Source organism: Rhinatrema bivittatum, chromosome 2, assembly GCF_901001135.1.
Source record: "Rhinatrema bivittatum chromosome 2, aRhiBiv1.1, whole genome shotgun sequence".
Taxonomy (NCBI): Eukaryota; Metazoa; Chordata; class Amphibia; order Gymnophiona; family Rhinatrematidae; genus Rhinatrema; species Rhinatrema bivittatum.
Window position 1 is genome coordinate 205,641,724 of NC_042616.1, and position 13,666 is coordinate 205,655,389.

General features: G+C 44.2%; 1 protein-coding gene across 5 annotated transcripts in view; it reads left to right on the forward strand.

The window, feature by feature from the left end:
- The window catches only part of LOC115084331 (ATP-binding cassette sub-family B member 5-like), a 210,913-nt gene extending 197,568 nt beyond the window's left edge, over positions 1 to 13,345 (forward strand). For all 5 annotated transcript variants that reach the window (XM_029589048.1, XM_029589050.1, XM_029589051.1 and 2 more), the window contains 3 exons: positions 5,610 to 5,816; positions 6,936 to 7,082; positions 11,927 to 13,345. In XM_029589048.1, coding sequence (XP_029444908.1) covers positions 5,610 to 5,816; positions 6,936 to 7,082; positions 11,927 to 12,124 — 552 coding nt within the window. In that variant the 3' untranslated portion in view covers positions 12,125 to 13,345. The remainder of the gene's footprint in view (positions 1 to 5,609; positions 5,817 to 6,935; positions 7,083 to 11,926) is intronic.
- The last annotated feature ends 321 nt before the right edge of the window (positions 13,346 to 13,666 follow it).

Genomic DNA, 13,666 nt, shown 5'->3' on the forward strand with positions numbered 1-13,666 from the left:
CCAGGCTGAAGGATTCTTCTATTTCTAGCGAGAATGCATCACCCCCGGTGGTTACCGGGCGAACTACAGTTCCTCTACCAGCCTCCACGCGTTTCTCAGGAGATTTCTGGATGCATTTTGCTCTACATCCAGCTTACTTTCCTTACTTACATTTTGTCCTTGTTGGATGGGAAAGCCCTGGCCTGGGCTTCACCCCTTTGGGAAATTACTTGTCTGGGTTTCTGGCTCTCTTTAAGTCAGTTTTTGATGACCCCGCTCACCAGTCTATTGCCAGTTCAGCACTCGTGGATCTACAATCCCAGATTACTTGATTGAATTCAAGACCCTGTCTTCCAAACTCCTATGGGATTCAGGTTGCTTAAGAGCTATATTTCTACAAGGACTCAATTCACGCATAAAAGATGAACTTGCCGCTCGGGAGTTACTTGACACTTTAAGCTCACTGATGGACCTTGCTGGGCGAATTAACCACCGTATACGTGAACGCTCAACTGAGGTAAAACATCTGAAGAAACATGTATCCAGTGGTATCTGTTCACGGAATCTGCCGCCAACTCCGGTCCAGGCTGCACCCAGCCCTGAAGAAGAAGATGAACCTATGCAATTAGGCTGTAGTCATCTGATAGCCAAAGAGAGGCACTTCCGTAAAAAGATGGGCCTGTGCATGTATTGCGGGAAGACCGACCATGCAGTTCAAACCTGGCCTATCTGTCCGGGAAACACGCAGACCTAGGATCTGCTAGAGGAATCTTCCTAGGTCTAACTGCTCCTTCTCCTCCACTGACTCTTCCTGCTTCCATCATCTCTGGGCCTCTCGAATTCACCACTCAAGCCCTGGTCGACTCGGGTGCAGGTGGGAAATTTATTCTCAAATGATTGGTTGAACACCTACGAGCTAGTACCCACACTGCTGCTCCTCACGTCCATTCATTGCGAGCCCTTGCCTGGAGAAGTTACGATCACGACACAGCCTGTTTGCCTCTGCATGGGATCTTTGCATACAGAGATCATCACGTTCCTGGTTCTCAAAAAGGCCATTCACCCTATAGTGCTTGGCATACCCTGGCTACAAGAGCACTCTCCTCAATTTAATTGGTCATCTATGGAACTATCTCTATGGGGTCCTGACTGCCATAACATATGTCTAAAAAAAAATAACTCCACTGCCATGTATGGCTACTACTTCCGCTCCTCCTGGTCTACCACCACAGTACGCTTCTTTTCAAGGCGTATTCTCAAAGCAAGCTGTAGATGTACTTCCACCACACAGACCCTTTGACTGTGCAATCAATTTAAAGCCCAATTCCGAGCCACCCAGAGGAAGAGTTTATCCACTCTCCCTGTCTGAAACAGAGGCCATGTCAGCTTATAGCCATGAAAATCTGCAGAGCGGATTTATTAGACTCTCCAAATCTCCGGCAGGAGCTGGATTCTTTTTTGTCGGCAAGAAGGATGGATTCCTTCGCCCTTGCATTGACTACAGAGGTCTGAACGAGATCACCATCAAAGACCGGTATCCCTTACCATTAATTTCAGAATTATTTGACCAGATCCGGGGGGGGGGGGGCCAAGATTTTCACAAAATTGGATCTAAAAGGCGCCTACAATCTTGTTTGTATCCGTCATGGTGATGAGTGGAAAACGACCTTTAATACTCAGGATGGCCAAATTTTTGGTAATGCCTTTTGGCCTCTGTAATGCCCCGGCCGTATTTCAAAATATGATGAACGACATTTTGCGTGACCTACTGTACCAATGTGTGGTTGTTTACCTAGATGACATCCTTATTTTTTCCCGTGATGTGCAAACCCATCAAACTGATGTCATTACTGTTTTACTGCGGCTTTGGGATAACCGCCTGTATGCCAAGCTCGAAAGGTGTGCCTTTCATCAAGAGTCTGTTCCATTCCTTGGGTACATCATGTCCAGAAAGGGATTTCAGATGGATCCCCAGAAGACAAAAAGCATACAAGACTGGCCCCAACCCACCGGTATCAAGGCTGTATGCTACTTTCTTAGCTTTACAAATTATTATCACACCTTTGTCAAGGACTACTCTACCTTGACTGCTCCCCTCACTGCTATGACGAAAAAAGGGGCTAACCATTCAAACTGGTCTCCAGAGGCCATCTCTACATTCCAACTGCTCAAAAGGGCCTTCCTCCAGAAACCCTGTTTATGCCATCCTGATCCACACAAGTCATTCATTGTCGAGGTGGATGCCTCAGACATTGGCGTTGGGGCCGTACTTAGCCAGCACATTGATACACTTGTTCTACATTCCTGCTCATTCTTCTCGAGATGCTTCTCACCAGCAGAGAGGAATTACGGCCTTGCGATAAGGAACTGCTTGCCATCAAGCTAGCGTTTGAAGAGTGGCATCCCTGGTTAGAAGGTGCCCAACATCACATAACCATATTAACTGACTACAAGAACCTGGAATATCTTAGCCATGCTCAGAGGCTCAGTCATCGCCAAGTTAGATGGTCACTGTTTTTTAACAGGTTCAACTTCCTGTTCAAATATTGTCCTGCTGAGAAGAATGTTCGGGCAGATGCTCTCTCCCAGTCCTGCACTCCTGATGATGTCCCAGATGAACCACGTCATGTCATTGATCCTGAAAAGTTAATGCTGGCTGCTAACCATTCGGTTCCCGTAGGTAAAACGGTGGTTCTACTGTCTCTAAGGAAGAAGCTGTTGAATTGGGCTCACAACTCTAAGTTAGCAAGCCACCCAGGACAAGCCCATACCTTTGCTACCCTACGGCGATACTATTGGTGGCCGTCTATGAGAAAAGACGTGCAAGCGTATGTGGAATCCTTCACCTCCAGCGCTAGGCAAAAGCCTCCTGCCAGTTGTCCCTGAGGTCTGCTCCAAACTTGGCCCATTTCTGATGAACCCTGGATGCATATTGCAACCGACTTCATGGTCGATCTACCTCCTTCTAGTGGGAACAATACGAAATGGGTTACCGTGGATCGGTTTTCGAAAATGGTGCACTTTGTTGCTCTACCGGGACTGCCATCTGCCCCAGAATTAGTCAAGCAATTTTTGTGCGGCAATTTTTTGCTTACATGGGATGCTGAAACACATTGTATTCATCAGAGGAGTCCAGTTCACCGCTAAGTTTTGGAGGGCACTATGTCAAAAGTTCAATATTTCTCTGGATTTGACATCTGCATATCACCCCCAATCTAATGGACAAACGGAGAAAATGAACAAGACTCTTAAGCAGTTCATTCGCGCCTATGTCAACTCTAGGCAAAATGATTGGGCAGAGTTACTACCCTGGGCTGAGTTCGCCTTGAATTTGCATCCAGCATTCACCTCAGAATCCATGCCATTTCAGATTGTGTATGGCCGTCAGCCACTTCTACCACTTCCCATATCATTGACTGGTACGTCTCTGGCTGCCCAAGCTACTGCTGACTAGATTCACCAACTCTGGACTCAGATCAAGGAGCTTCTACATAAGGCTGGACAATGAGAAAAAAGATTCTATGATGCTCATCATCAAGCGGCTCCCCAGTTTAAGCCAGGAGATAAGGTATGGCTCAGTACCAAATATATCCAGCTCAAGCTACCTTTGGTTCGATTCGCTCCGCGATACATTAGACCCTTCACCGTCCTCCGATGTTTGGGAACTTTGACTTACAGCTTGAGGTTGCCACCCTCAATGAAAATACACAACAATTTCCATGTTTCACTCCTGAAACCACTTATCCTCTCAGAGTTTTCTCATAAGACTCCTGATCCACAACCCCTCGATGCTGAAGATGACATCACGTACAAGGTGGATGACATATTGGATGTTCATAAAAGAGGAAAGCACTGGGAGTATCTCATCTCCTGGGAAGGGTATGGACCAGAAGAAAACAGCTGGGAACCTGCTGCCAACATACTGGACAAAGAGATGCTACATTGCCTCCACTTTGCTCATCCTAGGATGCCAAAACCCCCTGGGAGGGGCCGTAAGAAGGGGGGTACTGTTGTGCCCATCGGTCGCAGGCGGCTGCGACCTTTGCTGCTCACCTCCTTTCTCTATGCAACTCCGAGTCTGGGGAGAATGGCAGCCTCCACTTCCACATGCCGACCCTCATGGCATGCCGGGATGGCGTGGGCGCTCCCAGTAGCCATCTTACATTCGAGGTTACCTAAGGCACGCGTGCATGTGCCTGCCCCCTTCTTAAACACGTCATGTGGGAACCTCGGGGGGCGTCCCCACCGCATGACGTCATCCACTTACCATACTTAAACTCAACTGACTTCTTGCAAGATGAGTTAGCAAGGATTCCTGTCCTGCTATTTCCACCACACTGGGACTCCGTCTTGCTATCCTACTGGGTGACCAAGTACCCGCTCCTCGGAAGCCTTGCCGCACTCAGGGCTATCCGCTCCTCAGAGAGCCATTACTTTCTGTTTCTCTGTTCCAATGAGTTTCTGCATCGTCCTCGGACGACCCTTGCTGTTCTTGTTCAGACCTCCTCGGTTTCTGATCCTCCATCTACTTCCACAGTACCGGCATGAGTACAGAACCTGCTCTTCTCCCTTTGTGGCACAGATCCTCAGGTTACCCCGCTTGCGGGCCACTACCAGATCCCTCCAGTCTTGTGCAACTTCCCATCGGCTTCCGGCCTACCCCGCGCTGCGGACCACTACCGGAGTTGCCAGCACAAGCTATGCCTAGAGAAGGTATTCATCGGACTACTCCATGCTGAGGATTACTACTCAGACCGACCCGCTGCAGGTCACTCTCTCGGGACTGGCTCTATTGATCTGCTCCTTGGATCACCATTGACTGTATAATAAAGTTGTTTCCTCTGTTGTCCATCAATGCTGAGACCTTGCCTGTTGTGGTAAGGGCCCACAGGGCTCCTCCTTGTGGGCGGAGTGCTCACTTGCCACGACCCAAGGGCCCACTATTAGTTAAAGGCACACAGAACGTAACACAAGGAACTGAATCAGCATGACAGTTTGTATATGATAAAGACTTTTCTGATTCCTTAAGGCTTTTCTCTCTTCTGTTTCTATGGGAAAAGATCTTGATGAATCAAGTTCTAAGTGATAAAACTAACTTGATTCATTTGTCAGTTTAATGCCACTGCTTGTAACACTAAAATGACATGTTTTTATTGTTCATGAATCTTAAGATTAGTGAAAAGCAAGTTTCTTTTTATTTTCCATAAATGATTTCAGATGGTATTATCACATTTTGTCTGTTCATGAAAACTGCTGCCACATATTTGGTGCCAAATCCTTTTGTACAAACAGTAAACTGGTGAATATTTTATGAAAAAATTGAAAAGTGGCAAGTGTTTGTGAAGATAAAATGGAATCAGATGTGAGCTTTCTGCAAAGAAATCCTTAGTGTGACATTAGTGGGGTGTTTATAAAATGTTTCTGGTATGAAAAGTGGGGATTTTTTTCAAGTAAAGTTTACACTGCCAGATTGGAATTTTTCAGTTTTCACTTTCATTGTGAAAGATTTTGCACACATCTACTTGTCATTATAAAGTTAGTATGGATACTATTACACTCAGTTCATGGTACAGCAGAAACAAGTTATTGGAACTGGAATTTTTCATAACAGTTTTAAATTGTCTTTGCAGCTCTTTGATGGCTTGGATGCAAGAAATTTGAATATACAATGGATTCGTTCTCAAATGGGAATTGTTTCTCAAGAGCCCATGCTGTTTGACAGAAGCATAGCTGAGAATATTGCTTATGGGGACAACAGTCGCACTGTATCTCAAGAAGAGATAGAAAAAGTAGCAAAAGCAGCAAATATTCATTCATTTATAGAAGATCTTCCAGAGGTAACAGACTTAACTGAGAGATTTAAATCTATAGGATTTTTCTGTAATATTAAACGAATCAAGTTGAAGTTGTTACAAAAGAGTTGGGTTTTTTTTAAGGTATGCTTTACAAAGATAACAATAAAGAGGAATGGATGAACTGTTTTTCTAATAACTCTGCTGTTAGTAACCAGAGCTCAGCTTAAATCAATGTAGGATCTTGGTCAGGGCCTTAATATTCCAGCTCAGAGCTGTATCAGATATTTCAAGGCCTGGCTTGTGTTTCTGCCCCTCCTCTGCAACTTCCAACTTGAGTGTAGAAGTCATGGGCTGCAGGATCAGAAGAGAGTGGAGAACTGCAGTCTGTGAGATGAGCTCTCTATGCGCCTATTGCCCTCCTTCTAATGTCATCGCAAATATTGCCCACTCCTTGAAGATCCTCTATGGGCATACACAAGCCTCGGAGAGAAGATTTGTGTTTACTATTTTCCTGCATTCTTCTCTGGCTCTGTAGGAAAGAAATGCAAGCCATTTCAAAGCTGCAGGAACACATACCCGTGGCTTTGCACCAATTTTCAAAGAGAGAGCACATGTGCATTCCCTTTTTATCCCTGCTGACTCTTGCACCTGCTTTTTGGCAGGTAGATGTTCTATGGAAAATGAATAATTACAGCTTAAGTTTAGATCAGACTTAATCTTATAGCATGTATAATCTTATATTCAGGCATAATTTTTGTTTTCTAGTAAGATTTTTTTATCATACACCATTCTTGAATTATTTACCTCCAGAATATACCACTTTGTCAATTAGTCCCTCAAAACAGTATCATTAGAGTTTGCATGTAATAAGCACATTTGTGGCATGATCTAAAGATATCATTTCTGAAAGGGAAATATATCTGATATAAATGAATTTCACAGTGGACTTCCTTTACTTTTTCCTTTAGAGTCTGAATATCGCAGTTCAGCAGCATTCGTGTTTTACACTTAAGCAGTCGCGCATTTTATATCTTTTGAGCAGTTAAAAGACAGAGTTAAAATGTTTAGTTAATTCCTACTTACAGATAATGTTTTACAGATTAAATCTTAAAACTGAAATATTTCAAAACCTATATTCTAAATGTAATGTTTTTGTTCTAGAAATACAATACCCGGGTTGGCAGCAAAGGAACCCAACTTTCTGGAGGCCAGAAACAACGAATAGCTATTGCAAGAGCTCTTCTCCGGGAACCAAAGCTTTTGCTGTTAGATGAGGCCACTTCGGCGCTGGACAACGAAAGTGAAAAGGTGACTTTGCTGAATCCAACAAGATAACAACAGATGCATTCATTTACAGGTTCAAAAGCTGAACTAGGAAGGCAACCTGCAAATTAATCTCTAGTATTTTTGAAGGCAATGAATGTGAAGTATTTGCTTAATGATATACAGTACCTTAGGATAAAAGACCAACTATGTCAAAACTTGAATGTTATGCTTTGCACGACGTGTCGATTTGCATGTTATAAAATCCGTGGGCTGCACACACATGCGCACCGTGCGCGTATGTGCGGACGGCATACACAGGGGTGGGGGGGGAACTGTCGAAATTTCCCTGCAGCGATGCATTCCGGCCTTCCCCAGTTCCCTACCCCCTCCCTCTTCCCCTCCCCTTAAACCCTACCTTATCTTTCCTTTTTTTTTTTTGTTTCATAGCTGAAGTAAGATGCGTGCGCCGGCCGGCTGCCAGTGTACGAGTCTTCGGGACAGCAATCCATGGTGCTAACCTAGCCTGCCCCCCCCCCCCCTGCCCCCCCCCCCCCCCCGGCCTGCCCCTTCGAGGTGGCCCAGCACTTAGGCGCACATCGGGGTTTATGCGCGTGGCTGGGCCCCTTTAAAAATTCACCTGGTGCGCAAGGCCCGGCCACACGCATAAAACCCGGGATTTACGTGGGCAGGCCTTTTAAAATCTATCCTTAAGTTTTTTCCATAGACACAGAATGGGAAAAACTCTTAGTGAGCTGGGTCCTATATATGCAATCCATTTGATTTGGCAATCTAGTATCAAAATTGCATATATCATTATTTCATTATATCATTTTGTCAGCACTGTTCCAAGCTTTAATGACTCAACATTACAGATTCATACTTGCCTACTTTCCTTGAGTCACCTGGTTAATAACTTTTTATGGACTTTCCTTTCCAGGATCTTGTCCAAACACTTTTTAAACCCAGCCTTACTCGTTACATTGATGACATCCTCTGGCAACATATTCCATAGCTTGATTGGGCATTAAGTAAAAAAAATACTTTCTCCAATTTGTTTTTAATTTTCTAACTGTTTAATTGCAATGAGTGATCCCCAGTCCAGGGGTGAGCAAACATTTTTGTGCAGGGGCCACATTACAAGTTATCGAGCGCAACAAGGGCTGGAGGTCGGGGCGGGCACAATATGGTGGGGTGGGGCAAGGCAGGTCCTCGATACAGCAATCACATCTCCACCCCTTGCTGAAGGCATTTCAGCATCCAGCAGGCTTAAGTGCTATCATTTTTAGCACCCAAAAAGCACCTTCAATCATAGATCCTCAGCCTCTACCAAACACAGAAAAACCTTCATCCAAACAGATACAAGATATTTTCCCAGCTAAAAGACCAGTCACAAATGCAGGCCATAAATATAAATAGTAAGGTGCAGACACAACAACTGGACCGGAAACTAGTAAAAGCCAGACTCAAATGCAGTGCAATAAATCAAAAACAGAAATATCACCATTCCTCATAAAACAAAGTTAAGAAATATAAATCAATCCTAATAGTGAGGAAACCATACTATTGAAAAGCATATTTCAAAACAGATGACAGATAGAACACCACCTAATAATTAAGAATGATAAGGATAAAAAAAAAAACTTAAACTTTTCCCCCAAATCAATCAAATATTTCAAAAGAGCAGACATATCAAACACCCAATAATTAAAACTAATAAGAATTAAACAAAATTCACCCCCCTCACTATACATGGAAACTTTTAATTTCCAGTTAAGATTGAGATTGTAGACACACTTTCACAAGCACACACACAAGCAGGCTCCCAATCTCTCTCTCTCTTTCACAAGCACACACGCAAGCTGGCTCCCAATCTCTCTCTCTCTCTTTCACAAGCACACACGCAAGCTGGCTCCCAATCTCTCTCTCTCTTTCACAAGCACACACACAAGCAGGCTCCAATCTCTCTCTCTTTCACAAGAACACACGCAAGCAGGCTCCCAATCTCTGTCTCTCGTTCACAAGCACACACACAAACAAGCTCCCAATCTCTGTCTCTCGTTCACAAGCACACACGCAAGCAGGCTCCAATCTCTCTCTCTTTCACAAGCACACACACAAGCAGGCTCCAATCTCTCTCTCTTTCACAAGAACACACGCAAGCTGGCTCCCAATCTCTGTCTCTCGTTCACAAGCACACACACAAGCAGGCTCCCAATCTCTGTCTCTCGTTCACAAGCACACACGCAAGCAGGCTCCCAATCTCTGTCTCTCGTTCACAAGCACACACGCAAGCAGGCTCCCAATCTCTGTCTCTCGTTCACAAGCATACACGCAAGCAGGCTCCAATTTCTCTCTCTTTCACAAGCACACACACAAGCAGGCTCCAATCTCTCTCTCTTTCACAAGAACACACGCAAGCTGGCTCCCAGTCTCTGTCTCTCGTTCACAAGCACACACGCAAGCAGGCTCCCAATCTCTGTCTCTTGTTCACAAGCACACACGCAAGCAGGCTCCCAATCTCTGTCTCTCGTTCACAAGCACACACGCAAGCAGGCTCCAATCTCTCTCTCTTTCACAAGCACACACGCAAGCAGGCTCCAATCTCTCTCTCTTTCACAAGCACACACACAAGCAGGCTCCAATCTCTCTCTCTCTTTCACAAGCACACACAAGCAGGCTCCCAATCTCTCTCTCTCTTTCACAAGCACACATGCAAGCAGGCTCCCAATCTCTCTCTTTCACAAGCAGACACGCAAGCAGGCTCCCAATCTCTCTCTCTCTCTTTCACAAGCACACATGGCAAGTAGGCTCCAAATCTCTCGCTCTCTTTCACAGGCACATACGCAAGCAGGCTCTCACTCTCTTTCACAGGCACACATGCAAGCAGGCTCCCAATCTCTGTCTCTCTTTCACAGGCACACATGCAAGCAACCTCCCAATCACTCTCTTGCACAAGCACACACGAAATCAGGCTCCCAATCTCTCTCTCTTTCACAAGCACCACACGCAAGCTGGTTCCCAATCTCTCTCTCTCTTTCACAGGCACACACGCAAGCAGGCTCCCAATCTCTTGCTGTCTTTCACAAGTACACACACACACACAAGCAAGCGCCCAATGTCTCTCTCTCTTTCACAAGCACACACGCAAGCTGGCTCCCAATCTCTCTCCCTCTTTCACAGGCACACACGCAAGCAAGCTCCCAATCTCTCTCTCTCTCTTTCACAAGCACACACGCAAGCTGGCTCCCAATCTCTCTCTCTCTTTCACAAGCACACACACAAGCAGGCTCCCAATCTCAATCACGCCACAGACACAAACACTCTGCCAAACACACAATTGTACTTCTGCTCATTCTTCAGCCCGTTGGCCTGGGTTGAAGCGGCAGCCCACTACCCACCCAGGCTATTTTCTTCTCATCTGGTGGATGCTGCTGCTGCATCTCCCTTCTCCTCCTTTGGCCCTGATAGCCTGGACTTGCTGTGTCTTTTTTTCTTAGATTTTGGCCCCACCTGCCTCGGTTCCAGCGGGCGCTGCTGCCATGACATTTTTTATTCTTTTTTCAGTCCTGCTGGCCTGAGCTCTGGTTGGTGCAACTGCCGCAATTTTTTTTTCTTCTTTTTCAGCCCTGCCGGCTGGGCTCTGGCAGGCACCGCTGCCACATTGCTGTCTATTCTCACTAGCAGGAACCCCACCAGCGCCGACGGACAGGATCTCTCCTCGATTGGGGGTTCCTCGCCAGTACCAATGACCCACTGGCGGGGGTGGGAACCCTGCCAGTGCTGACGAATGATGATTCTCCTCACTGGTGAGGGAGTCGGGAATCCTGCCAGTGTGCCGAAAAATGGGGCCTCCCTTTGCCACCCACTAATGTTCCAACCTCCCTGCTCAAGCAACATCAGGTCAGAGCACTGGCAGGCAGCACATAATAGAGTGTCCCAAAGTGAAAGGCAGGCCAAATTAAAACCCTTTAAGGGCTGGATTCGGCCTGCGAGCCATAGTTTGCCCACCTCTGCCCTAGTCCTAGATTTATTTGCAATGGTAAATAACCATATGCAATTTACCTTTTCCACTCCACTCATGATTTTATAAAACTCTGTCATAAACCCCCTGAAACATTAAACAAATTAGAACCTTTTTGGAAAGATAAGAGCATAGAGAAAGACTAAATTTGTTCTAGACCGCCAACCAGATTAGAATCCAGCATGGAACAAACATTACCAGACTGTACATTAAGATGATTCAGAGGCAAATTTGTCTTCCTGGTAGTCTCTTTATATTATCCTATACTGTGATCATGCTAAAGGTTTCTAATATGGTTGATAAATCCCAATCCTAGCCTTATCACCATCATGACTAAAAGTATGTCATGCCATAGGAACGCACATCTTTTCTTACAAAATAAGGAAAAACGAATTACTGGAAATCCCTTACTTGTCGTTGGGAGTTAGCAACAAGAAATTGCATTTACATTTTGGGATTGGCCACCATTGGAGACAGGATGCTAGACTTGATGGACCTTTGGTCTGACCCAGCAGGGTACTTCTTATGTTCTTAAGGAGCAGGAGGAAACTGACAGGCCAAAAACAAAGAGAAAATAAACTAAAAAGTGCTAGCAAGATCCACATTTTCCTTTCCTATGCAAAGAAACAAGTAGGGTAGCAGACAGGTTCTCCTCAACAGAGGTCAAGTTTGAAAAGGCTTTAAATTGTTGGCAGAAAGATCTAATTATGAGCAATTACAAGCAGTTTAAAATATTGCACACAGAAAATCTAGAATGTTAGTATTAGTACAATCAGGGAAAATGGTACTTTTATCACTCATAGCTGAATCATTGTTTGTGAATTTAACGTACACATTTTTATAATAATTGTATGCTTGTTTTCAGGTTGTACAACAGGCCCTTGAGCAAGCAAGGAAAGGAAGAACCTGCATAGTAATTGCTCACCGACTATCCACCATACAGAATGCAGATTTGATCATTGTTATCAAGAAGGGAAGAATAGTAGAACAAGGGACTCATCAACAACTCATTGCAAGTCGGGGACAATATTTTAATTTGGTGAATGCACAAACAATGAACTAAAAATTGGAAAACCTCAGAAAAGCTTGTAATGCAACCATTATTTGTGTAAAGCACCATGAACCAGCTTGAATGCGGACTTGCTTGTGGCTATGGTCAGGGACTGAGAGAAAGGGAAATCCTCCCCTTATACTTCTGCTGTAAATCTCTCAGATGGGTGTCAACTAGAGCCGGAAACCATTAAAGGATTTCAGTGTTTCTCAGCAGAAACTCGATTTGCACTGAAACGATAGTTTGCTACTCCACAAATATACAGATAAGAGTACAGTGAACAGAAAATGATGGCATACCAATTGTATGCAATGTTCGCTGAAAAAAAAAGGTCACCCAAACCAACAGGGAAGCAAAGATAGCACTAAATACAACTTCCCTATAACTAATTATAGAAAAATGTTTTTGTTGAAAACATAGATTGAAAAAAAAAATGTTTACTCCAAAAGATTTTTAAATGGCCATCTTATCAGTGAACACTGCAAGAAACTGCAGGGAAACACACAGTTATAATCATAGGTTCATAAACCCTCTCTTTACATCAGTCTTTTTAATACATTTTCCTTTTTTACACAAAAAATTCAGTTAGCTTCAGTTTCAAACACTTGATTGGGCTCCCTCAAGGCTGGGTTGGAAGAATGTAGAAACCCGACACAGTACATGTTTCGATGACTAATTTAGTCATCTATGGATTTTAAATCTGCACATTATGGACATTATGTCTGCGGTCATTGTTCTATGTGCAGCCAAATTATTGAGGGCAACCTCTGGACACATCCACTGACAAACGTTACATATAAAATAAGGGGAAGGACTTATGAATTGTCTGGGCTTTATTTAATTATGTGCTCTTGTCATCTGGTATATTTGGAACACACTGAACAATATTGCTGGAGCATGATAATTGTTTGAATACTTTGAAACATCAAGCAGCCATGGCTAATCATTGTGCTAAGACCAGACACTCATTTGCTGATTTAAAATGGATATAGTCACTGAGCAAGTAGTTATGTCTACAAGAAGTGGTAATTTGTGAACTTTGCTGACTTTTCATGAACAGTACTGAATTTTCATGTTGAGCATAATATGCCCCTCTGGCTTGAATGAAGAGCTGAAATAGTATTACTTATTGTGACTGATAAGTTTTGTCAAAAAAAAAAAAAAAAGGTTTTCTAAAGATTTTTGTATGAATTTACAGAAAAAAATGTTTTGGTGGTCACAAATCTATGAGTATTGCAAACAATTTGAGTCCCTTACATAAGAATTGCCATACTGGGTCATAGCAAAGGTCCATCAAGCCTGGTATCCTGTGTCCATTGTCCAACAGTGGCCAACCAAGTCAAAAGTACCTGGCACGAACCCAAACATTAAGGGATCGATTTTAAGACCCATGCACGCGATTCCTGGTGCACACACATGGACACCCTGATTTTATAACATGCGCATGGTGACACGATAGGGCTTCTTCCCAGTTTCCTCCCAGTCGGTTCCAATTAAGGAGCAGACTGGGAGGGAACTTTCCTATTCCTAACCGTACTCTTCCTACCTCTTCCC